The sequence below is a fragment of the Molossus molossus genome, unplaced genomic scaffold (genome assembly GCF_014108415.1).
Source record: "Molossus molossus isolate mMolMol1 unplaced genomic scaffold, mMolMol1.p scaffold_m16_p_14, whole genome shotgun sequence".
NCBI classification, from domain to species: domain Eukaryota; kingdom Metazoa; phylum Chordata; class Mammalia; order Chiroptera; family Molossidae; genus Molossus; species Molossus molossus.
This window is the reverse complement of record NW_023425349.1, coordinates 22,599,704-22,626,055: the sequence shown is the minus strand read 5'-3', so window position 1 is coordinate 22,626,055 and position 26,352 is coordinate 22,599,704. Positions and strand designations below refer to the sequence as shown.

The following is a 26,352-nucleotide window of genomic DNA, read 5'->3' as shown; positions in this document are numbered from 1 at the left end:
CTGTATAATTTGGGGGTGGAGAAGGGGTAGGGATCGGGGTTTCTAGAAGAGGTAAAACTTGTGTTATCAGTCTACACTCACTCAAGTGATTCGTGCATGTAACAGATGGTGCTGGTTCTGTCAGAGGCTGTCAGTGCTGGACTTCAAGCCTTGCTCAGATGACATAATGCATTTGTTCCTGTGTGCTGGGTCTTGGGAAGGGTGACTCCTCAGAAATCAGCCCTTCAGCAGATTTGAAGTCAAGGAATCTGCAGGGGAGGCTGCTGGTTATGCCCTAATAATTATTTCCCCTTCTTCAATAATAAAACTCCTAAATGTTGGTAGAGTGCTATCCAGCATAAAGACTTTATTTCCTAAACTCTCTTGCAGCTAGGTGTATCCATGTGATTAAATTCTGGCTAACCTTGTGCAAATCTATGCAACTTTGAGGGATTATTCTTAAAGGGAAGGGGCATTGTTTTTTATCTTCCTTTTCCTCTTTTCAGCTGGAATAGGGATGTGATGGGTGGAGCTGGAGCAGTCATTTTGGACTATGAGGTGGAAAGTGTATGTTGAGGATAGTGAAGATACCAGGTTGGAAAAATGTGGGCCCCAATGACCGTGCAGTTACTGTACCAGCTCTGGATTCCTGTGTTTACTTGAGAGAAAATAACCTTCTGTTTTACTTTTACTTTAGTTTTGGGATTTAGAATATGATGCCTGAAAGTGGGTGCTGCAAATCACATCCTCCTAAAATGTAGCACTGGCTTAGTGGAATTGGCAGGCCAGCAGATGGCAGGAATAGAATTACCTTTTCCATAATTGCCCTTTTCTTTTTTTTTTTTTTTATCCTCACCCGAGGATATTTTTCCATTTTTTGTACAGAGTGGGAGGGAGAGAGAGAGAGAAACATCGACGTGAAGGAACACATCGAGTGGCTGCCACCCGCACGACCAACCAGGGCCGGGGACAAAGTGCAACCGAAGTACGTGCCCTTAGCGGGAACTGAACCCGGGTCTCTCCAGACCGCAGGCCGACGCTCCAACCGCTGAGCCAAACCGGCCAGGGCCATAATTGCCCTTTTCAACATTTGATGAAATTGTCCTCTGCAGAAACTAGGAGGATGGACCATGCTGACAGAGGCCAAGACAACAGAGAAAGTGGGGGAGGGTGACAAGTATGACTTGCTCCTGTGGCTTTGCACGGAGCCCTGTGAGAGTGAGCGGAGCTGGGGCTAGAGCCAGCCCGGCTCCCCAGGGACGGGGGTGGGGTGGGGGTGGGGGGGGCTCTGCTATGGAGAGCGGTGCCGCCAGGGGGCAGTCTCAGCAGGAGACCTGGCTGGGGCAGTAGCCGCACAGAAACCGCACACCAGGACTTCCAAAGATCCGAGGAAGGGTGCTGCCTCAGAGGGGTAAGGACCAAACCCAAATGAAACCAACCTGTGGGGCAGAGGAAGGAGGGTGCCTTAGGGGAAACACGGTTGACAAAATGTTAGCCACTGAAACCGGGGGGTGTTGCACGAGGGTTCATGTGTGTGAAATATTCCATCACACAACATTGAAAAATAAAAGAGTCTCTAGAAACAAACAAAAGGTGCTGCCTTCCCACCCTAGCTTCCTTCTCGGTGGCCATTGAGAGAGGCATCAGGAGAGCACAGAATGCCGTTAGACCAGATGTTCAGCTGTGGGTGCTCAAGGAAATTCTACTGGCAAAGAAACACAATGCTGGGGACCCCCCCAAAAACTGCCGCAAGAGAAAGCAGGTGCAGAAGCTGTGCTGTCTCCAAGGAGTCCTCCCTCTGCAGTCCCACCTCAGCTGTGGCCATGGCGGTCCATGGACAAGGCTTCCTCCCAGGGAGCCGGAGTGACGTCAGGAGGCTCTCCAGGGGACTCGCGGGCCTGCCCGTGTGGTCTTCACTCTTCCTGCGCAGTGGCCTGTGACAGCCGCTTGGAGCAGTGTTTCCTGTTCTGCCCTCTTATGAATGAGTTTTCACTATTGTTGAAGGCTTATGTTGGGAGAAGATAACTTGTCTTGAGTTCATAGGTCACTAGACCACAAGAAGCCACCCAGAGCTGACGGAGGCCATAAAGGTGATCTTAGTTTAGCTGTGTGCCCTGCGCGAATGGGGGTGGGTTTTCTTACCTTGGGGAGCGGAGCAGGCCCTTTCTGAGGCAAGAAAGGTGACCAAAGAGCTGAACTACATCAGGACCACCACTTGCCCTTCAAACACCTTTTCTCTTGTTTCTCAGAAACAGAACTCTTGAGTTTCAGTTAGGCACATGGCTTCCTGGAGTAAAAATTGCCTCTCCCTGACTCCTTGTAGTAGGTATGGCCCTGTGGTTAAATTTTGATCAATGAGATGTACAGCATCCAGATGACACCCCCTGAGGGAAGGGGTCCCACTTCCCTCCACCCTGCTGGCTGCAGCGAGAACATGGCCGCAGCCACCATCGGGGCCCTCGGTAGACACTGCGTACTGGGGATGGCAGAGCAACAAGCTGGAAGGAACCTGGACCTGGGATCATGGAGCCACCCCAGCATCCCTGCATGATAGAGGGTAAAGAACCTTCTACTTTGTGTAAGTTATCACTGTCTTATGAGTGGAACCTAATTCTGATCTAGAAATTGCCACACAAGGTCGAGGCAGACAGCCAGGTGCTGTGCATGGTCATGTCCTGCCCAGACAGAAGGTGGGGATGGAAGGACAGCATTCTCCTCCAAGACTTAGTATTTACTTAAAAGAAAGCAAACAAAACAGAAATCAAGACAATTATTAGAATAAACATGTCAACACACAGTGCTAGTGTTGCATAGTTTGAATGTTTTTATATTGATCAAATAGTTTTCAGTAGAATCACTGGCAGAACAGGTCTGAATGTCAAACATTCCAAATTTACACAAAAAGTATTGATCAATTAAGAGACTTTTCAAAACCACATGAACACAAGTCCTTTGTTGCTCCAAACAGAACGTGAGTTATGAAGATGGCGGACAGTCCGGCCGTGAGAATCCCACGTATTTGGTTCCTCAGGCTGAGGTCAGAGTTTTTACCATCTTTACTGAGTCTGCTCTCAGTTTAGGACGGCAAGGATGGCAAGAATCAGGGGTGGCAATCCTCGTCTTTGTAGTTATTCAACAGCTCCAAGGTTTGAGGGACAGTCGCTTGGGGACAAGTCACAGAAATAGGATACATCTCTCTCCAGAAGCTCTATAGGATTAATTTCAAAGCTCTAGAATACAGACTCCTAGCATGGTAAATGTTGAAGGAACCAAAGAACTCCTCTAGTCCAGTCCAACCTTCCCTTTTCCATATAAGAAAACTGAGGCTGAGGGCAACATGTCTTGCCTAAGTCTAGGTGTAAACTCAAGACCTGCCTTGTGAGCCACTTGCCCACTGACGCAGCCTGTTACCTGTGGAGGACGAAGAGATCTGCTGTTTGCTCTCATATAACTTCTGAGCAGTAAGACATGCCAAGTAGCAACGCGGCAGCAATACCACCTACACGAACCTAAAAGCATATTCAGGTGTAAGTTAACAAGGTAGAAATGAAAGACCCGTACACATTGGTGATTCACACTCCCCTCACTGCCCTGTCTACCCCCATCCAAATGGAGTTGAGTGTTCTTCCCTGGAAAGTCAAAATACCAACTGCAGATTCGAATGGGTAACGCCAGGAGGGCTCTCCCATCTTGATTTAAGTCAGCACATGGATGCATCTAAATGCGATCGTCTGGAGAAGCCAGAGCGCAGGATGTAAATGCTTCTCCGTTCACACCCAGCCACATTTCCCAGGCAAAATATTTATCCTGATTTTGATGTTCTTCCCTTAGAACTAAAAAAGGCTTCTTAAGTAGAATTGCTTAAGCAGAAATCTTGAGTTACAGAATTTAATCAGTAGTATCTACAGTATTTATTTGCATATTTTGCCCCTTTAGGTCATTCTCTTGTCTCCAGTATTTTGTGGATCTTGTTTCTGGTAACATCGGCTGAGTCTGAATTCCTGGCCTGCACAGAGGCAGAAAAGGGCTAGTTGCAACCTTTGGAAGGCTTCTTAGAAATTTATGTGATAACAACATTTCTGCAACTGTATTAAACAATTTAAAAAAAGCAATAAAATACAAATCTGAAAACACATTTAGACGTCTCCAGCTTTTTGCAGACAGGGCAATGATGCATTTTTATCAAATGACAACGACTTGCTAAATATCCTGATGGCATTTATATTTACATCAGCTTCCCCGCCTTCCCCTCTCTTTCGGTGCTTTGCAGATAGAGTTTCTGAGTCCAGATTGAACAAGGTACTGGTAGGAAAATCTTTTGTGCTTCTGTTCTCTCCAGAAGAAAAGCAATTTTCTCTTATAAAAGCCCCTATCATTCTACTTCTGTTCCATGGGATTTGGGGCTAATCACTGATCAGTTAACTTTTCCACAGAATTCATCCACAGCGGTGCTGGAGTCCAGCTGACGAGAAGTTGCCTTGAGAGCATTGTAGTCAGTCCTCAGGTTTAACGTCAAGTCCTCAGTATTATTTCTCCTATTTGACAGCTGAGGAAGTAGAGAGAGTGCTCTTAAGTGACTAGGCCGAGAGCTAGTTATTGATGAGTGGACCTGGGAACCAAGTTTCCTACGGCTTAGCCCTCCTCTCCGCTCCTTCTGCTGGCCTGGCACAGTGCTGACAAGGAGGGGCTCAGGCGGCCCCTGCTCCACACACAGGGTGACAGCACGTGTCACACCTTCCTCCCACCCTGCCATTCGGCAGGAAAATACTGTGGGAAACAGATGGGAAGCACGCGAGTCAATACACTAGGTCTGGAGATACGGATCTTCATTCCTCTCGCAACCAGGACATTACTCAGTTGGTCTAGAGTTTGCTTAAACATCAAAATGACATCACTTCTGTGCACACTAAGAGAAAAGTATCCTTTTCCTATACATCTGTTAAGAAACTGCCTTCATGTCCTCTTCTGGATACACAAAAACTGCTACTTAAACATACCACATTAAAGTTTTTTTGTGTGTGTGAAATTTATTTTCCTTAAATAATAATTTGCTACAATCCTGTCACAAATTAAAAAAAAAATTAACAGTTATTAACAAAGGCAGAATTCTTTAGGACAATCAGAATCATGGGGTACTTAGAATAAATTAACATAAAATTGCGTTTATATTCAGATAGTCTGATCCTCTCCTTTGAAATGAAATGGAGACCATTGTAACCAAGGGTGAATGCACACGTTTGTTCTCCACAGAGACTCGTTCTTTACATGAACTCCACTGTCACTGGAATCAAGTCAGGAATCTCGAGAAGCGCTCAGCCACGGGCACACGCATCGACCCACGCCCACGGACAGCCGCCTGGAAGCTGGCTTTCCCGTGGTTCAGTGGCTAGGAGATCTTTCCTCGGAAGGGCCAAGGATTCTGAATGTTTAGCCTACAGCCCGTCTCCCCTCAGGAAAAGGATAAAGCTTCAAGTGTCAGAGCTTGAAGTAGCAGCGATCCACACAGCAGATTCAGTAGTCGAAGGTCCCAGCCTGGGCGCCGAGGGCACAGGGAGAGGCGGACAGAGGCCGGCGGCCCCTGCTCCTGCAGCTAAGGCCTGGAGGCCAAGGCGACACCGATGGCCTCACACTCAGGCTCAGCTGAAACTCCCCCGAACCCACGTCACTAACCCAGTTCAGGCGCTGCGTGGGGACCTGGAGAGGGTCACTCATGCAGGCAGAAAGCGGGGCATATTGGACACGAAAGTCGGGGGCAGGGAGATGGACACTGGAAAGGGAGGGCAGGAAAGGTGCTGCTCATTCTTCAGCAGGAAAGCCCACCCCCTGCCATTTGGTACATTCATGGGGTTCCTTAGCCCTGGGGCCGGTGGCCGCTGACCACTCCGGCTCGGCCCAGCAGCGACAGCTCAGCTCTTCAGTCCTGCACACGCCTCATACACAGCATCTCGGCCGCTGGGCGTCGCCACACCGTCGGGCTTCCGGGAGGTCAGCGGCGCTGCTGGCGTCCCCTCTCAGTGGCCGAGGACAGTTTACAGGATGGTGGTGTCTGGGGAGGAAGGCGTCAGGACGGGCTCCCATCTGAGATCCCTTTTGCATATTTCTCTCCGGAGAAATAACGGGCTTAAAGGATGCTGCATGCGTATCTACACAGTTCCTATGTACACAATTGCTTTTTCACAGAAATTTAAAGTGCCTGGGTTCAAACGTGCCCTTTCCTTCCCCACCACAGCCCACAGATTCCTCTTGCTGCTTCCAGAGAGAAGGTCTGTCCTTGAGGAGGATGCCCTTGGAAAGAGGAATGGACGTGTTCACAGTCGCCTTAACTGGGGTCCAGCATTTGGACTAAGCCTTCTTCATGAACACGAAGAATCGCTTCACACACGAACTTGTACTGGCTCTGGAAGAGAGAAGGAAGCCGTCAAGTCCAACAGCCGCTCCACAAACGGTCCATCACACCACACACGCAGTTATTTGGTCAATACCCTCTGAGCGCCAGCTCCGGCCAGGCCAGCCCCTGCTACCTGCCTGGGGACCCATTCCTGCTGTGAGCGGGGGCTGTTCCCAGAGAGGGATGGCCGAGTGGCCAGAGGGACGGCAGAGGGAGGAACGGGCCGTCCGGGGGAGTCAGGGAAGGGTGACGGTGTAGGGTGGCCACCCCATGCAGCCACGGGAAGGAGGCTCCGAGAGGCACGGCCTGTTCTGAGCCGTGCAGTCAGAGCTCACGGTCCTGGCCCAGAACACCTGGGCGTGGGAGGAGGGACTGTGCAGCTGGACAAGGGCCAGGTCATGTGGGCACTGCATTTGGGGAAGGATTTGGATTTTGTTTAAAAAGAAGGGCCACTGAAAACGGCTCTGTGGAACATGGTTCTTTCTGTTAGCCAGCCTAAGAACCAGCATCTCAGCGGTGCGCACAGGCTGACAGAAAACTCGGGGACGGCTCCCCCAGCAGGAAGAGCTACCAAAGCGATGTACTCAGACAAGGCCCAGCCAGCAAGGCGGTGTCCGTGCCACAGAACAGGGCAGAAGACAGCCTTAGTGACTGACCTGCTTTTGTCCTCGTAACCCGACTTCCTGGGCACAAACAAACATTAAGCTACAAGAGCTCACAATTACTACAGACCCCTTATAAACGTCGCCCACGAGCCTGTGAGGGGACAGAGTGGTCACGAGATGGAATTCCACTCCTTCCTTCGTTAGCTCCTTCCGGGCTTTCTCCTCAGAGGCCACTCCTCCAGGCCTTCTCTGACTTTCTAGAAGTCGGCTTCTGAGTCTCCTGCGCCGAGTTCTTAGATTCCCCTTGGACTCGCCCATGGCTACTGAGATTTATAACTGACTAATCCAGTTCTCCTACCACACATACGAGCTTGGGGCTCTCCGTCTGTGCCATTATCTGATGAAATAATGAATATGGAATGATGCCCCTTTTGCAGATGGGGAAACTGAGGCTGGGAAAGAGGTCAAGGGATTATTCAAAGGTTGCCCAGTAGGTAGGGGGCCTGAATCACGGCCTTTTCCCCCGTCACCTTTCTTACAGTTCTAGGGGAAGCCACAAATTTCCTCTTTAGGAGACATGCAGTGCCACGTACCCAAGCGTGACCCACGTGGGGGAAAGCACTCAGGAGGGGCAGGGCCGTGTGAAATGTCCACTGAGCCGAAAGGCTCGTCTCGGGGTAGGTGGGAGGGGTGAAACCCTTGGGGGACCGTGGCTTCCTCTCACGGACCAGTGGTGGCCAGCAGTGGACCCCGCAGAACGCAACCAGGGCTGCTTCCCGGCCGCGTGGCTGGCGGGCACTACCACGAGGCAGCAGAAGTGGAGGGGTGCAAAGCAGAGGCAGGTGCAGTGGGCCTTGGAGCAGCTCAGCTTGACAAGCTCTGTGACCGTGAGAAGTGACTCTGTCCCCTCAAGCCTCGGTCACCTGGCCTGCCAAGCCCTCTGCACGGGTCTGGCCCGGACAAGCACCAGGAAGCATCGGCACTGCCCTCTTTCTGTTATTGGATTTCCACTCACTGGTGTCTGCACCATCATGGCACGCTGGTCTCTCATTTTCCGGACAATATCCAGCGGGTAAACGGGCAGGTTTCTCTCAATTAGGCACATGGCTGTTTCCATGGTGACCAAGACACCCGTTCGACCTATTCCAGCGCTGGAGAGAGAGAAGCAGAGACTTGGGATTCGCTCAGCCAGCATTTCTGCACGGCCCAGCCGACTCCTCACAGCACCCCCATTTCCTCAGACAGAGCTTTCCTCCCGGACCTTCAAGAGCACGACACACGCTCAGGGGATGCTCTCAAAGGGGCCGAAAAGGCCTCCTGTCAGTCTGCGGCCGGGGGCTTGGAAGCCAAAGGAAAGAAACCCCCTTTACACGCAAACCCACCCCCTTATTCACACCTATTCTGAAGGCCCGCTGCCTCAGAACAGGTGGACAAGAAGCGAGAGACTTCTTCAAACTCAGAGTTCACTCTCTCACGAAGTTCCAGATCTTCGGATGCCGTAAAGAAACAGTCGGTAGAGCTTGGCAAAGCATATCTATTCTGTGGGATTTAGGTGGACGTGATGTTTGCCAAGGTTCTCCGGGCCCCGCCCGAGGGGTGGGAGCACTGCGGACGGAACCGACCGGCTGGCCCCAGTACCTGCAGTGCACTAGGACGGGCTCCGCGGCCACTCTCAGGGACCTCACGTAGTGGACAAACTCCAGGAAGTCCGAGGAGTCATCGGGCACTCCGTGGTCAGGCCACGCGACGTACTGGAGGTGTGTCACCGTGTGCTCTTCTCCAGTCTGTGGAGGAGGCGGACAGGCCTTGGTCAGGTGATCCAGAGGGCGGGCAGGACGACCCAGACCCGCTCCAGCCTCCGGCCCGGGGGCTTCGGTCTCCTGACGCTGTTTTGCCCGCTTTACACAGCCCTGCTGGGGCCCCTGCCTACTCCCGCCCACCCTCCACCTGCCCCCGCCCCAGGCTCAGCTCAGGCCACCCCTGCAGGGCGTGCTCCACTTCTGCCCCAGGGAGCCCCTTCCATCTGCTCCGACAGCACTTGCTATTAGGCCACGCACAGTAGCTGGTTCTTTTGTTGTAATGGACAAAATTTACATAACATGAAATTTACCATCATTAAGTGTACCTTTCAGTGGGTTTAAGTACATTCACAGCATTGGCCAACCATACCACTATCTACCACTGAACAGTAACCTCGCCCATCCCCACCCCAGCCCCGGGCAGCCGCCAGTCTCTTCACCTAAGTGGAGTCATGCAGTACTTTTCCTTCAGTGTCTGGTTATCTTACTTATATATGGCCTCAAGATTCACCCACGTGGTAGCAAGTGTCCGAATTTCCGTCCTGTTTAAGGCTGAATACCATTCTGTTGCATGGCTATCCCTGTTTAGCTTAGCCACTCATCCACCCACAGACCGGCGGTTTCCCCTGCTGGCTACTATGAAGAGTGCTGTTGTTAGCATGAGCTCTGGCTCTTTAATGACATGCGTACCAGGGGGCATCGGACGGCTGACTGAACAGAGCTCCACCCGGGCCCACAGGGGATGCTGGCGGACACCCGCCTCTGCTGCGCCCTGCCCAGCCCGTCCACCAGCAGGCACGCTCACCTCGGTGTTGGTGACCAGCATTTCTCGGAGCACGTAAGCAATGGTGCAGTCCTCTGACTGACAGCGGATGTGAAAGCTGCCGTGTTCCACGACGTCGGGAGGGTCGGGCCAGTACTGATGGCACTTGGTCTGCAAGGGGACAGCGGGTGTGAGTTAACCTCCGCTGCGGGGTGGTGCGTGCGCGCTGCTCACCGGAGAGAGCCCTCGCACTCCCGCCGGGTCCTCCTGCCAGGAGAGAGCTCGCGCAAGGCCAGCCTGCCCTGCATGTTCCGAGGGGCAGAGGATGGGCTGCCAGGGGCCAGGCCGCAGCTCACAAGCCAGCCCGGGGCCAGAAGCTAGAAGATGAGCCAAAGACTTACCTCTTTCTCACCAGGTCCGGAATGAACAGGAGGGGCCTCAGGCGTGGGCCCCTGACTTAGGACCCCACGTCTCCACCCCGACCTCCTCCAGCCCAATCGGGCCCATGGCAGTCCCTCGGGACTCTTCTCTGCTCTCAACACCCCGCCTCTAGCTCACCCCTCCATCCCCATGCACCCCCACACTCTTGAGGTAAAGGCTTCAAGGCACAGGGGCTAAGGTTACACCTTTGGGAGTCAGAACTCTATAGGAGTTAGCTGTATGACTTTGTTTTTTTTTTTTTTAATCCTCACCCGAGGATATTTTTCCATTTTTTGTACAGATAGAATGGGAGGGAGAGAGAGGAAGGGAGAGTGAGAAACATCGACGTGAAGGGACACATCGAGTGGCTGCCACCCATACAACCAACCAGGGCCGGGGACAAACTGCAACCGAAGTACGTGCCCTTATCGGGAACCGAACCCGGGTCTCTCCGGACCGCAGGCCGACGCTCTAACTGCTGAGCCAAACTGGCCAGGGCTGTATGACTTTGAATCTGCTACTTAACTGCTCTGATTTTAATATTCTTCACCCAAAGATGGGGACAGCACCTGCTTCACAGATAGTGACAGAGGCTGGAGATGCCAGTGCAGAGTCAGGCACACTGTGTGGGGGGGTCACGTTAATGGTGCCCACTGGTACTACCATTATGGCCCCAGGGCAACTGGGGTAAGGATGAAGAGAGCGTCCACACAAATCCGGGTGAAGGAAATCCCAGAACTGGGATGAACCCCCTGCACCTGAGTGGCAGCTCCTAGGCCTGCACGTGTCTTCAGGCAAGACTCCTACGAAGCTGACACCCCCAGACGACAGACAGAGACCCCCGGCTCAGGGCAGCTGAGGTCTCAGGGCTGCTGGGGCTGGCCCGAAGGCTGGCAGATGCCACCACCCTCCCCATTTTCTATACCCCCGCCCCTGGGCAAACCCTGAAGCTTGTCCCATAGATATCATACTCCTGCCTGTCTTTGAAGCAGAATTCAGGGCCAAGCTGTCCACCTCATCATAGTTCGGTCAAATTCTGATTCACCGGAAATTCTCTCTCCACACCTCCCTCGTACGTGAACCTCACAGGTGTTTACCGCTGGAAGGGGCTGCGCGCCCATGGATGCGCATGATCTGTCTGGAAACAGCTTTTCTATTCTTATTGTCAAAGCTCACAGTTCGAACTTAATAACGTGAAATTAAAGCATGCTGCTGGAAAGTCAGAGTTAAGAATTTACTTGTAAACCTTAAGTCTGGGCGTTTGGTTAATAGCCACTTCCCGACTTGACTTAGACATGAGAGCTGCTGTCGGTAGAACCCAAGGCAGAGCCGACACCCACCAGCCTACATCTGCCTCCTCTTCTGCAAGGGAGGTGTCTCCTGGACCACGGGGTGAATCAAGGCTTTGGAGCCCTCCCCAAAGGCAGGCGAAGGGCGACACGGAGCGGCGACAGGGAACTCTAGCCAGTCACACGCCCGCGGGGAACCTCCCTCTACTAAATGCATGCCACAGAAGACACAGACGGGCATGATGAACATGCTGTCTCGCCTGCAGTGACTGACTCCAGAAACCAGGAAGAACTGATTGCTGGGTGCTTTAAAGGACCCGAGGGGGGCCCTCCGGATGAAGGGCTCCGGTCACCTGAGAGCTTGTAACAGGAGAGGGAGGAAGCACATAGCCTGGGCTTTAGAAGAACAGGTTGCTGACAATCGCTAAGCAAAAGGGGCGAGTTCCCAGGGCCAGAGACAGTGGAGGGGACGCTATGACCCCGGGAGATGGGGATCTCTCACGCAGGGACCCGTGCAACTAGCCACAATGGGCTCAGTTAGGAAGAAAGGGCTGGGAAACAAAGACACCCGTGGGGGTCACAGGGACACAGAGGAGCTCAGGTTCAGAGCTGCCGTCAACAAGAGAGAGGAGGGGATGTAATCAGGACAGAGCAGGGGGGCGGCACCCGCAAGAGCAGCCAGAGGAAGCGAGGCCTCCCTCGTGGCTGGAAGAAAGGGCCTTGTCTGCCGAGCTGGACGGAGCAGCCAGGGAGAAGGGGGTGCGATGGGCGGGCACCTGCACTAACCATGCCTGCTGAAGCTCTCGTCTCTGTGGAGAAGGGCCTCACAGCCGGATGGGGGAGGTCGGTTTTAAAGGGAAAAGAGAAGGTTGTCACGGGCAGGGAGAGGGTGCCCAGCACCTGCTGGGCTCAGGTGTTGGTTCTGAGGAACTGCGTCAGAACTGAAAGGCCCGAGGAGATAGGAGAGAGGAACCTCCGTGATGGTTCCCAAGAAACCCGGAGCAGCTGGGTAACAGAATAGGTAGGCAGACAGAGCCCAGCTGTCAAAGGGGGAGACTGGCAGGTTTCAGAAAGGACAAGGCAATGAACTGGATGCCTGTCATCTAATACCAGAGAGGCCCCAGATCTGGGCCTGCAAAGACTGGGATGTCTGCTGGTCAGTTAGGAGACAGGTCTGTCTTCAACAGCTCAGGACTATGCGGTGGGATGAACTGTTTCCATGGGTGCGGTGGTGAGTCTCAATCTGGGTCCAGGTTAGCTTGAACATGGTCTCCCTAACATCTGAACTCTCGTTCCCAGGGGGAGGGAGGGCAGGAAGAAGGCAGAGATGTGATGCGGGTGTGTGAGGAAGCAAGCCTCAGGCCCAGGCCTGGAAGGCAGGGGCAGTCACTCAGAATTTCACAGCATTGTTCTGTGACCTTCGGACTTCACACACACCGTCTGTTGATGGCAGGTGATGCTGCACCTCCACTGAAGATGCACCTTCTGCCCCGGCTGATTGGGTGCTGGCCTGCTGAGGGCATGTGGGAGGCAACCAATAGATGTGTCTCTCTCACATCAATGTTTCTCTCTGTTTCTCTCTGTCTCTCTCTACCCCCCTCCCCACCTTCCACTCTCTCTAAAAAATTCAGTGGAAAATTACCCTTAGGTGAGGATTAACAACAACAAAAAAGCTGAATTACTATATTGTACACCTGCAACTAATATAACCAATATAAGATTGTATGCCAACTACAGTTAAATAAAAAAATTTTTTAATGATGTATCTTTTGAGGAAATTTATTAAAGCAAGCAAGCAAAAAAAAAAAAAGTGATTCAATTTAAGAAAAAATAATACTACAATAAAATAAATATAGCCCTGGTCAGTTTGGCTCAGTGGTTAGAGCATTGGCCCAGGGACCAATGAGTCTCGGGTTTGATTCCGGTCAAGGGCACATACCTCAGTTGCAGTTCGTCCCCAGCCCTGGTCGGGGTCATGCAGGAGGCAGCCAGTCGATGTGTCTCTCTCATGTCGATGTTTCTTTCTCTTTCTCTCTCTCTCCTTCCCTCTCTATCTGAAGATAAATAGAAAAATATTCTCAGGTGAGGATTTTAAAAATAATAAATAAATAAATATATCTAGTCCTGGCAATAATTGGTAAGGTGGTACTCGAACTGCTACTGATGCTAACATTTCTGGTACATTTATTGTGTACCAAGTACTCTTCCGAGAAGGATGCCGGTATTCACTCATTCAATCTCCCTATAATTCCACAACAGAAGTGGCATCATTGTTCTGTGTTCCACAGAGGTTTGCACTTTCCTAAGTCACACAGGTGGGAAGCGGTGGAGCTGAGATTTGAATTCAGGACACATGGCCCTAAGTCTGCCTTCTAGGCCATCACACCACAGAACAGGATGGTATCAAGTGCTCCAGGAAAACAAAAACACAACCTGAGCAAAAATAAAGAACAGACAAAAGCGAGACTTCTAGACCAGATCTGGTGATGCCACAGCCTGCTGCCCCGTGAGCTCAGCAAACCTCCGCCAGTGTTCGAGCTGGGTGGAGAAGCAGGGGAGAGGCGGGGGCTGGGAGCAGAGCTGGGAGAATAACTGCTCCCCACAGGGTGCCCTCGATGCGTCTGACTCACAGGTTTCTACAGCCTTTTGAGGGCCTTCCCATTTTTTAACTGTGATTTATGTGAAGAGAAGAGGTTATGATCAGAACTGTGACAAGAAGCTAAGGGCGATAGCCAACACAAAGCATGGCAGGAGGAAAGCCCCGAAGAGCACCCCAAAGCCCAGCTCTGATGGCTGAGTCCTACTAGCAATGATGACAGCAAACACGCACGCACGCACACACGCTGATGACAGCCAACATGCACACACACACCCATGCATGCACGCACACCCAATACCTTAACATCTGCTGGACATTTGCAACACCCGGTCTCTAAGCTTCTCAGAAATACATTGTCTCCGTTTTCACAAACGCTCCAAGGTGAGCACTATGCTAAGGGTCAGAGAGGTTAAGTAGCTTGCTCAAGAGAACCATGTTTTGGACACAGATCGTCTGGCTCCAAAGCCTCACCAGAGTACTGCATGGAGGTTTTAAGAGTCAAGGGCATGAGTACAAAACAGAGAAACTGGTTCCACAGCAACGTTGAGACAAAGACCATACAGGGTCCGCTGACCACAAGCTTACTGGAAGCTGAACTTGTAACCTTTTCCAAGTCTAAGTTCTTTTCAGATACCTGAAAGACCACTGCACAGAAGGGGTGACTCATTCTGTGTCTTCCAGGTGGGAGGGGTGGGTGGGGTGAAGGTTCAGAGCAACATGGATTTCAGCTCGCTGTGCGGAGGAATTTAGAGTATCAGAGCGAACGCCCACGGAGTGGACCCTGGAGTGTTTCAGCAGAGCTGGGGAGCTCTCTGCCCGGGAAACCACAGGTAAGAGCCCTTTGCAATCGACGGGGCTCTATACATTAGCAGGAACACTTAGTTTGCTGTCTCAGGGGAGAGGGTAGATCGGTCTCTTCAAACAAACTACCCATCCCCATCCTGTGTACTGACTCCAGTGTGGGTCAGTTTGGCATTCTGAACTACGACCAAGGAAAGGCCTGGGAGGAGGTGGCTCAAAATTAATTTATATTTGATTTCGGAATGTGCTTCTGAATAAGCGCTTCAGAAGGAAGCATCCAGATGCAGGCACGTGTCAGAGCATTCACGCTATAGCTATCCCCTGCACGCTGATTTGTTACATCATCAGAGATCTCCTCCCCTGGGAAGCGCGTGCCCTGCCGAGCACAGTATTAAGCCCTTCTTACCTACGTTGCAGTGGGTTTTGCTGCAACACAAGCAGAGGTTGATAGGCTGTCATTCCTCCTACATTTTACCACCCTGTGAACCTGGCCTCCACACTGCTCTTCTCAGGACTAGCACCCGTCCTGTGGGTGCGGCCACAGCCAAGGCAGGGATTCTGGCAGGTGAGGTGAGAGAGGGGAACTGCCCCGGGCTCGTCGTCAAGGCTCCGGGTCAGGGGCGGGCTGTGCTCTCCGTCCGTAGGCCAGCAGCAGCTCTTTACAGAAGTCATGGGTCACGTAGGGGCTAGACAGGGCACCATTTAAGACCCCTTTCCGCTCTGACATTCAGGCTCCACAGAACACAGTGTGACATGCACACATTTGAATTGGAAATTAAGCCACTTACCCGCCCTCGCTCTGTGAGAGTCGTCAACATGACGATGAGTGACAACTTCTGATCCCAGACGACTTGCCAGAACTGTGCGCAGGTATGTGGCAGGGGTCCCTGAGCGGCAATGTACTTGTTCACAAGGTCAGCAGCAGGAATTTCCATCTGGCAAGAGAGTGTGGAGGCATCAGAATCCGTTCCTGCCGCAAGGTAGACAGGGAACGGGAGCTTCAAAGCTTCTAGCTGGTAACTGACATCACACCAGAATATTCTCTTTCAGTTTATGGCCAGTAAGAAATCTTTTTAACAAACTAGTTTTAAAAATCCTTGAAAGATAATTTGGCCAAAGTGCTAACCAAATATTTAAAAGTGTGATACTCAGTAGGCGATGCTTAGAAATGTACCTATAAGACAGCAGGAGAGTTTAAATGACCTCACTGCTGTATTGTAAATATAATCTATATTGGGTATCTGTATTTTCAACGACATGTATCAACCCTCACTTTTTCAGACTGATGGCTGTCAGGTGGAAGGGGGTTGGGATCTGGGTAAAAAATGTGATGGGATTGAGAAACAAAATTGGTATTACAAAGTTACGGGCATGTCAAGTACAGCACAGGGAACATAGTCAATAATTCTGAGATAACTATGTACGGTGCCAGGTGGGTACTAGAAATATTAAATATTGGGGAAACACTTTGTAAAGTATATGACTGTCTAGTCTCTATGCTGTATACCTGAAACTAATGCAAAAATAATATTGACAGTAAAAAATAAATACATAAAACTAAAGCTCTCCCTCCCCCCGATTCTCATTTCTTCTCTATGGAGGGTTTTCTATTAAAATTGATGTACTTTTCTTTGAAATATAAACTATACAGGCTTATACCACCAGCTACTGTTGCACCAACTTTCTGCATGGCTGCCAACACTTACATCATGAAGTTGACCAATGTTCTCCCCGCCAGCTTTACTGAGGTATAACTGACAAATAAAAAGTGTATATACTAAAATGTACAACACGATGGTTTGATATCCATACACACTGTGAAATGATGACCATAATCAAGTTAGTGAACTCATCCATCACCTCACAGTTCCCGTTTGAGTTGATTGTTACAATGTTTTCAGCTATTTTTAGTCTTGCTCCCTGCTCGAGTCCTTTCTAGGAGAGAACTCCAGAGCTTGCTGAGTTTGGCAGTGGCACCATGACTGACTCATCCTTGGGTGGGAAGGTAACAGGAGGCACCTGATTCATGGTTTGGTTGGTACTTGGGTTAAGGGCTTCCTCAACCCTGGTGTCAGTGTTCCCCAATAACTCAAAGAGATTGGACTGCATGGCCTTACTGTCCCTACCATTTCTTTTTATTTTTTATTTATTTTTATTGATTTGAGAGAGAAATACTGACGTGAGAGTGAAATATCGATTGGCTGCCTCCTGTACGCACTCTGATCGGGGATCAGACCTGCCACCTGGGTATGTGCCCTGGCCAGGAACTGAATTGTTGAGCTTTCAGTTCATGGAATGACGCTCAACCAACTGAGCCACACCGGCCAGGGCTGTCCCCGCCATTCCTGATGCTTTGGCTTTCAAGACACCACGAATGTTAACGTGAGGGTCAATGAATCCCACAGACATTTCGGAATAAGTGGACTCACTGACCAGACCCATTTTTAATAGGAAAGATACTATGTTTTTGCTATAAGCTGAGAACTGAACTTGAGAAATCATCTGTTCATTTAGATCAGAAGTTGGCAAACTATGGCCTGAGGGCCAAACCTCGCCTCCGCCTTGCAAGCTAAGAGTGGTATTTTATATTTTCATGTGGTTGCAGTTTGAATGGTTGTGTACATACCTAAGTAATAGCCTCCATTTTGCCTCTTGACTTGGAAAGACCAGAATATTTACTGTCTGGCCCTTCACAGAGAAGGTGTGCGGACCCTTGGTTTAGATGAAGAAACTGAGCTTCGGAGAGGTCAACTAAGTTGCCCAAGATGTATTTTCAGAGAGAAATGAATGCTTTCTCCACAACATGTAAAATCTTTTACCTTTTCTTTTTGGGTTATATGCACAGATGATTTTATTTTTCTTATTTTAGACAGTATATACAGTAATAATAAGAGAGACACAGAAAGTTAGAACTGGCAAAAAAAAAAAAATCCCAAATCAAAGCCCAAACACCTAGATGCCAGCAGCTGAGGACAGAAGGCATGCGGACGATGGAGTCAGAGACACAGACTCTGAATTTAGCTTTGTGACTTTTCTGTTAGCTTTGTGACTTTTCAAATTACTGAATCTTTGAACCTTAGTGCTATAAAATGAGCCGATTCTGCCTTCCCTGAAGGGCTGTTGTGCTGAAATAAGGGAGTGAACAGGAACACACTTCGTCAACTGCAAAGCACCCCATGAGCCATTACCACGCTCATTACAATGATTAATGTGCTCTTTCTTCATTATCCAGATTCCTAACTTACGTTCACGTAACTCGCATTGATATAATCTTCATTTCCCTGCAATAATACCCGGGTGGTGTCATCTGCGGGGGGAAGGAAAGACATTTACCGATGATTCCGAGCATTATTTGTATCATACCAAATAAACAAGGGTTCAGTTCCCGGCCCCATCTGCAGCTCTCGCCTCATTAGCATAAACACTATTCCCCAACTGTTCCGAGTTTGAAATGGCTGCAATAAAGACGGTGGTGTTTACAGACACACTGAAAACCGTTCCAGAACACGAGACAATCTGTTTTAGAAAGGGAAACATTATCTCAGTGTGTGGGGGAAGGAGGCATTTCGAGCAGGATACTCACAAGGCAACACATCTTTGTATCGATTTTTGTCCAAATTTTGAGGCAGCTTTGCAAACGTGATGGCCAACCCGGGCTTCTTTCTGTAGAGTTGCTAAATGGCAAATAGAGAAGTAAAAAGCCATTGCAAAAAAACAGCTATGAAGGGAGTGTGAAAACACTGGAACGGTAAAAGTTTACCCTTCATGGCACCAAAATCTTAACAGTTATAACTGATTGTGTTATATATTAAAAGAAAAATCTTCCCAATAAGAAATTCTACAATCTCATAAGAAGCTAAATTCTTAAATATTTTTTAAACATGAGGATCTTGGCGGTGGGGGAGGGGGAGTCATATCTGTCTGAGTCACAGATAATGGATCACAGTAAGTAAAACCTCATCTTTATGACAATTATTTGACAAATGCTAAAAGCAAGTAAAGAAAAAATCCTTACTCAAAATGAAATGAAAATCATTTACATTAGTCTAAAAACAATTCCCTCCAATTTGGTGGAGTAAACCATATTTTTACTTTAAAACAAGAGCATTTCATTCATCATTTCACCAATGTACTTCCATAGGAAAAACATGTATTGCCTCCAGAAAACCAAAACAAAACATGTATTCCCACATAGTAAACTTCACATAAAGAGGCATTCCCCTGTACATGCAATCACCAGCAAAAAATCCAATTATATTCGTCTTTGCATAGCTACAAACACATATTAGACACATTTGCACAACGCCTGATGTGATTTTGACAACAGCTCTGTGAGAGGTATTAATAGTATCCTTATTTTGCAAGCAAAGAGGCAGAGATTAAATGCTTAGATCATAAACCACAGGCTGAAATCAGATCTGACTTCAATACTTGAGTTTCCCTTGAAACTGCTTTATTGAAGTATGACTGACATGTAAAAAGCAGTCCATATCTACTCTATACAGCTCAGTGAGTTTGGGCATAAGTACCCACCAGTGGAACCAACACCATCCAGACAGACATACCTCCCCCCCCTCCCAAGTTTCCTCTTGGCCCCACAACTGTTTCTCCCACTTTGAACTCGAAATTGAAACACTGTTCACCAGTGGGTTTTATTAACTTTATGGGAATTTAAAAACAACCCAATTTTTCTACGCTGGAAGTGATCTGTTTTTTTGGCAGAAAATTTGGGAAATTCAGATTAGTATAAAAAAGAAAATTACACAACCCGGAGGCAACCTTTCCCATACATGTTCTCCAGTTGATATATTTTTGTGCATGTATATACAAATATGCATGTGCATATATGCAAACACATACTACATAATTTTTTTAAAAAACAGAAATCTGCGATTGAACTACATGCTACCATGTTCCATACTGTGTTCTCTGGAACCCAAGTGTTTTGAAAGAAGCTAATAGATACTCCTTAGAAAAAGTTTCAAGGTCAAAGAAATTTGGGAAATATTATAAGTCATTTTATGATTCTATGACTCTCCAAGAAGACAAGCCCTGCAGTGCATATGCTTATTTAATTATGATTAGCTAAGCATTTCTCAAGCTAATTTGGCCATGGAGAATCTCACATCTCACAAGAAGTGTTCCGGGAAATATTACTATAATTTTGAAGCCTATTTTTTTCCTACGTATTATATAGTGTCTAGTTCTCTGTGTCATTAAATATTCTAAGTATTCTCTATACACATGATTTACTGTCTCAGTAATCTATAGTTTCTCATAATTTAGACTTATACTCTATTTCCTGATTAGGCTTTAAACTGTTTTTGTTTTCTTTTGTTTACTCTTATAAATTCTCAGGAACAGAGTACTGAAAGCATATTTTGAAGGACTTTTACATATAACCAACTGTATGAAAATGGTTAGTTCACCAAATTGTGGTCAGTGTCATCAGCTAAATGTGTCTGCAATCTGAATAGGAGGCTGAATGTTATTTTGCCCCTTATGTTTCTGCAAAGCTTATTACTCGTTTCGTAAACCAGCCTCTGTTGGATTTTCTCTTATTAGTTCTTTTTTTTTTTTAATTAAACAAACAAGTTGCACAGAAATCACCAGGAGAGAATTAGCATAGAGATTTTGGGTAATGATAATTGTGTCATATCTTATACATTTACCAAGAGTTTAGAAGTCCAATCTCTCCCTGAGCTCAGCTACTGATCATCTTTATAATTCTAGCTCATAACAGTCAAGTAGCCACTGGACTTCTTAAGTATCTGCGAACTTTAGTGGACTTTCCTAGCTCATTCTAGAAACAAATTCATGATTTATTGGAGGCTTTGGTTTGATTCTGAAAGGAGAATATCTGAATCAAATTCCCCTAAATAACACAGTGGTTCTAACTGCACAGAAGTGAAATCTAATTAAGCAAATATAATCAGTAAAGGTAACCTGGAGGTAAAAAGACTTTTCCCCCCAAATAACAAAAAACGTAAATATAATTAACTTGAGATGGTCCAGCAGGAAAGCACAGACCTAGCAAAAGGCTTTCATTATAGTGAGTACATAAGCATCTCAGCAGTGTAAGGATCTGTTGATAAGATCGTAGAACACCAAAAATAAAAAATAAAGTACTACAGCAGTGTTTACAAAATTTTCACATGTGCACACCCTGGTTTCATTGGCTAGAAATGCATGGTACAGTCATACCACAAAACTACATGCAATAAGGAAAAAATTAGACTAAAAGTATATACTTGGAAGGATCTCCATCTGTTTTTTAAAATATTTTTATTGATTTAGAGAAAGAAGGGGGAGGGAGAGAGAGAGAAACATTGATCCATTGCCTCCTGTATGTACCCCAACTAGGGATTGAACCTGCAACCTGGGCATATGCCCAGACTGGGAATCAAACTAGGAGCCTTTCGGTGCATGGGACGACAACCGAGCCACACTGGCCAGGATTCAATTCATCTATTTTTTTTAATTAAAAAAAATTGTTTTTGTTCATCCTCTCCCAAGGAGATTTTTCCATTGCTTTTTAGATAGAGATAGAATGGAAGGGGGGGGAGGGGGGGAGAGAGAGGGAAACATTGATATGAGATACATTGATTGGCTGCCTCCTGTTTGATCCCTAGGGCCAGGGACTGAACCTGCAACCCAAGTACGTGCCCTTGACTAGGAATCGAACCAAGATCCTTTGGTCTGAAGACTCATAGATGCTCTAACCACTGTGCAAACCAGCCAGGGCCATTCATTTATTTTTAAGTGAAAAATGCGAGTTATAGAATTATATATACAGTAGTGAGCCCGTAGCAGCATGCACATAGTATGTATAATACATATGTATATGTGTGTACATACTTATGTATATATGTGTGTATGCATTTTCATGAGCATTAGAACAAATTATCTGTAAATTATAACAAAGAGAAAGATGCTAAAGGACATGGGGGTCAGGATAGTATATTAATTTTACTTTGGTTATTTCTGAATTATTGTAAGGCAAAATATTTTTTTTAATTCAAATGACTGATGCGAGAAAAATAACTACAACAGCAAAAAAAAAAATCTCTATATAAAATGGAAAATTAAAACTTTTACAAAAAGCTGGGTGAACAAAGCTAAGATTTTTGGGAACCTTTAGAAGGTGTGAGAATATTCTCATACTTATGTCTGCCTTGCCAAGGCGAACACTGAATCCCATTTCCAATGAACTGCTTCAACCCTATCCACACACTCATCTTCGGAAGGTGTAAGAGCCGACCTGCAAGTTCCTTTGCTTTACTGACTCTCCTGCAGCCCCGTGAGTCGCTCGGCAGGTCTGGGTTGGAAACAGTGCCTGGGGAAGGTGGTCCCGAGTGCCAAGTTGGAAACACAGGTGCACCTTTCCGGAAGGTTTAAGGATGGAGGGAAATGAGTAAGGACTCTAACATTAGTTGAACTTTGAGACAAGGTGCTTTCCAGAACTCCTCATTGGAAAAGGACAGTGTGTTACTTAGTCAGGGCTGAACATGTGTGAGGCGGGCAAGAGCGATCCTTGAATTCTGCCCTTGAAGGAGAGCAAAGAGGAGGGGACATTCAGTCCCTGGGGACATTCATAGGTACAGAGGTTGTAAGACCACTGAGTATTATTAAAAACTATGAATTTCTGCCCTGGCCAGTTTGGCTCAGCGGTTAGAGTGTCGGCCTGCGGTCCGGAGAGACCTGGGTTCGGTTCCCGCTAAGGGCATGTACTTCGGTTGCAGTTTGTCCCCGGCCCTGGTTGGTTGTGCGGGTGGCAGCCACTCGATGTGTCCCTTCACGTCGATGTTTCCCTCTCTCTCTCTTCCTCTCTCTCCCTCCCACTCTGTCTGTACAAAAAATGGAAAAATGTTCTCGAATGAGGATAAAAAAAACAACAAAAAACTATGAATTTCTGTGTTCTGTTCTTAGAGTACAGTTCTAAGACGCTGTGAAACCTAGGAACACTACAAAAAGCTTTGCCGACGGGGTTACTGTGGAACGACCAGATTGAAACGACAGTGTCCATATCACCGGCTCTGGCCTCCAAAGACAGACAACGGAACGTTGGGAGTGGGAGTTGTCCAGCACCGTCGGGGCAGGACGACGCGGCTTTTCCAGTTTAAACATTTCTTCTTTGGAAAAGTCATGGAACGTGACAGAGAGGGCATCAGGAGACAATTCCGATCTCCTCAGCTTCTGGTCCAACCAACCTGAAATCTAGTCACGCCCCCCAGACGAGGGCTCCAGGCACCCAGCAGGTGCAGCAGTGGTGCCGGCAGGGCCCACACGGAGCCAAGCACTCCACCGGCAGGGGAGGGCAAATCCCCGCGGGAATTCTTGGAGGCTGAGAACCGGAGGAGGGGGAGGAAGAAAAAGGGGGAAGAAAAGGGGGGAGGGACTTGAAGGGACAATGGGTAAGGAGAGAGCAAACAGAAATAGACTCCCTTTCATGCCTTCAGCAATGACCCAAAAAGTCTACTTGTAGGGCAATGTCTTTCAGAACAGCTGTATACTGTCTGCTTCCACCACACACTATAGTCTCCATGAAGGCAGGTATCTTGTTTGTTTTGATCACCACCATAAACCCTAGGCTGGCATTGTGCCTGGCACACAGTAGGTGCCTAGTGAAAATTCGTAGCATTAAGGAATAATGACATCTGCTGCCTTAAACAAAGGGTGGAAGCCACTTGAGTAAAGCATGACAACAGGTGGCACAGAGTCATATCATTAAGCAAAGGGTAACTAATTTTTTAGGAAGGCCCCCAGAGGCTGTGTTCCTAGAACCACTTTGCAGACACTATAATTCACTCCGGGGACTCCCCTTTCCCTTGAACCCGACCCAAGCAGCGTGGGCAGGGACACTGTCTAAAGACCTGGAACCTCCCTCTGCCTCCCCCCAAGGTTTGCTGAAATGAACGGACAGTGTGGCTAACAATTCTGGGGCCTCCAACAGTGCTGCTTTAAACCCGCAGTCCTGGAGGCGGCTGCCTCGGCTGGCACGGGAGGGATTCGTTCCTGCACAGACATGACACGCGAGGCGGCGCTTGGAATGTAAAGCCCTCGGTTTGCTCCTGGTGTTCCGCACGCTTTATATATAATGCTTTCCTTTCTTAAAAAAAGAAAAAACCACCCAGCCGGTGTGGCTCAGTGGTTGAGCATCGACCCCTGCACCAAGAAGTCGCCGGTTCAATTCTGGGTCAGGGCACATGCCCAGGTTGTGGGCCTGATCCCCAGTGGGGGGCATGCAGGAGGCGGCCAATCGATGTTCTCCCTCATCGATGTTTCTATCTCTCTTCCCCTCTCCCTTCCTCTCTCTAAAAAGCAATAAAGAAAAAAAAAAACTAAAAAAGGTAAAAACCATTCGAAATATTTTTTAAAAGAATTTTTTGTTTTTAAAGATGTGAGTTGTAATCTTTTTTTTCTTTTTCTTAGATGTAGTCCCCTATTCAATCCAGGCCGCCACACAGGCAGACAGAAAGCGCAGGGATTTCTTGCCTCCTGCTGCAAACCCAAACAACAGATTGTTCAAGGTCTATCAGTGGATGCAGGTGAGTTCTAATCTTAAAGGTACAACTGCCTTAACTAATTCCTACGTGTGTCCATTTAAACCTCTCATTAAGTCTCCAGCCACCTCTGTCCTCCCAAATCAACTTTTATAATGATCATAGGAGCCAGTGAGTCACCTGTGTTCACACGAGTGGACGTTTCCTGTAAGGGGTGGTGGAGGAGCGAGTTAGGGAAAAACAGGTCAGAAGAACATGGCTTCTGGTTTGGGTGCAGATGGGAGAGGCAGAAGGGGGATGGCGGGCTACCCGAGTCTGACGTGCCCTTTGCTGGGTGAGTCTTGCAGCCACTGCTCTAACGCAGCAGCTGAGGAGGGAGGAGGACAGATGTCCCTCACTTTCTATCAACCACATTCCACAAGGCTCCAAAGAGGCCTTAACTGGGCAAGGAAGCTGCAAGGCACGTGGTCCTTGGGTGAGGATGGGTGCAGGGTCCTTTGCTGGGATGCGGGCTCTCAAAGGACAAGTCAGCATCATTACTTGGCTTTCCTCCAGGGATGTCTATGCGGAATGCAAAGCCTTCCCTGCTTCAGTAGAATATACAACTCAGGCCAAGCATGGACTGAGCCACAGTTATTCTCGGGAAGAAATGAAGCTGGGGCTGAATGGATGAGTTCCTTAAAGGAAGAGAGTGTCCTGAAGGTGCTAATGGACTTGGAGCTATGTGAACCCCAAATCTCCTTTACATGAGACACCCTACCTTGGTTGAACAGAGTAGAGATCTAGGCAGTTTCAGGCCCATTACAAATGCCGCCACACTGCTCACACTGAGTAGGCAGACAGAGCAGCTGCTGGGGGGGGAGGGCTCATGCTGGAGGTTGGGTGAAGAGCTGGGTCGCACCGGCAATGGTGAGTTCTGAGAATGGATTAGACTTTTAACGTAGATTCTAATCCGAGACCTCTCTCTCACCAGTGTGACACTGGGCAAGTCCCTTCGCCTCTGAGCCTCATTTTCTCCATCAATAAAGGAGTGACCCTAGTAATTCTGGCCATATCTGTTTCACAGAACTGCTGTGAGTGTCAACATGTGAAACACACTTGGCAGATTCCAAAGTGCTACAGAAATGCTAATTATTAACTGCGATTTTGCTACAGCAGGGACCACATGCTTTCCAAAACACATTTGTAACTGTTTATCGAAAGCCACAGGGGAGGCAGGGGGCACAGGAATTACCTTCATGAGAATAAGCTTCAAAGTGAACTGCGCTGAAAACCCGCTGGCCACCATGGGAGTGGGAGGGATTCCACAGTGGCCCAGCTACCCCAGGGCAGGCCCATTGTGTGGTGGAGTGGACGGTGTGGGCACCTGCTAGGAACCACCATCTCTTCCTGCCCTGGTCCAGGGCACGGCTCCCAGCAGCCAAGTTGCCACCTGCTGATAGCACTGGAAGAGTTCGGGGAGAACCAGAACTGCCGGGACTCTGGGGTCAGGCAGCCCCAGGTCCAATCCCAACGTGACATGATTATTCTTTGTGTGGAGACTGGGCATATTCTTTAGACTCCTGGAGACTCTACTTATAAGTAATGATAGTTGTTACTTTTTATCGCACTCTTACCATGTGCCAAACAATGCATTAAGTACTGTATTTATCTCATCTAACCCTTACAACCAACCCATGAGACACCCATTGACAGACGGGGAAGCAGAGGCCATAGAGGTGAAGGGACATGCCCAAGGTCATGTAGGAAGAGAGTGGTAGAGCCAGGATTTAAAGTCTGTTTGGCTGCATACAGTCAGATAGCTTCTCAGACTTTTTTCTAGCTCTGATATTGTACTAGTCCAGCAACAACTCTCATAAGTAAATAGTCTGTTGTTCACAAAGGTTATATAGCTAAGAGAGCAAGCTCTTGAGTTAGCCTGCCTGGGTTCCAGTTGGCTGTGCTATTACCTGTGCGATAACCTCCCCAGACTTTGATCCTTCATCTATACGATGGGCTGCTGTGAGGATTCTGTGCCATGATGCATGTAACTCCCTTGGCACATAGCAAGTGCTCATTGAAGGTTTCCCTTTGTCTTAGTTTCTGGTTTGTTCTGGCTTTCGAATTCTTCTCTAGCAGATGTGTAGGGCATCTTTTCCCCATCTGTAGTAGTGATTGGTTAGTTATGTTGCCTTGTCTAGGGTTCCTTGGGACAGTGTGGGGAGAC

General features: G+C 48.3%; 1 protein-coding gene and 1 non-coding gene across 2 annotated transcripts in view; both read right to left on the bottom strand.

The window, feature by feature from the left end:
• Positions 1-5,800: 5,800 nt before the first annotated feature.
• The window catches only part of PTPN3 (protein tyrosine phosphatase non-receptor type 3), a 72,148-nt gene continuing 51,596 nt past the window's right edge, over positions 5,801-26,352 (bottom strand). The window contains exons 19-25 of the mRNA XM_036260812.1: positions 18,227-18,317; positions 17,889-17,950; positions 15,432-15,578; positions 9,577-9,705; positions 8,611-8,756; positions 7,988-8,123; positions 5,801-6,376 (exon numbers count right to left, since the gene is read on the bottom strand). Of these exons, the coding sequence (XP_036116705.1) occupies positions 6,299-6,376; positions 7,988-8,123; positions 8,611-8,756; positions 9,577-9,705; positions 15,432-15,578; positions 17,889-17,950; positions 18,227-18,317 (789 nt within the window). The 3' untranslated portion in view covers positions 5,801-6,298. The remainder of the gene's footprint in view (positions 6,377-7,987; positions 8,124-8,610; positions 8,757-9,576; positions 9,706-15,431; positions 15,579-17,888; positions 17,951-18,226; positions 18,318-26,352) is intronic.
• LOC118630353 lies at positions 24,074-24,191 on the bottom strand. Its single transcript, XR_004959595.1, has one exon. It is a non-coding gene; the product is annotated as a small nucleolar RNA SNORA31 (small nucleolar RNA).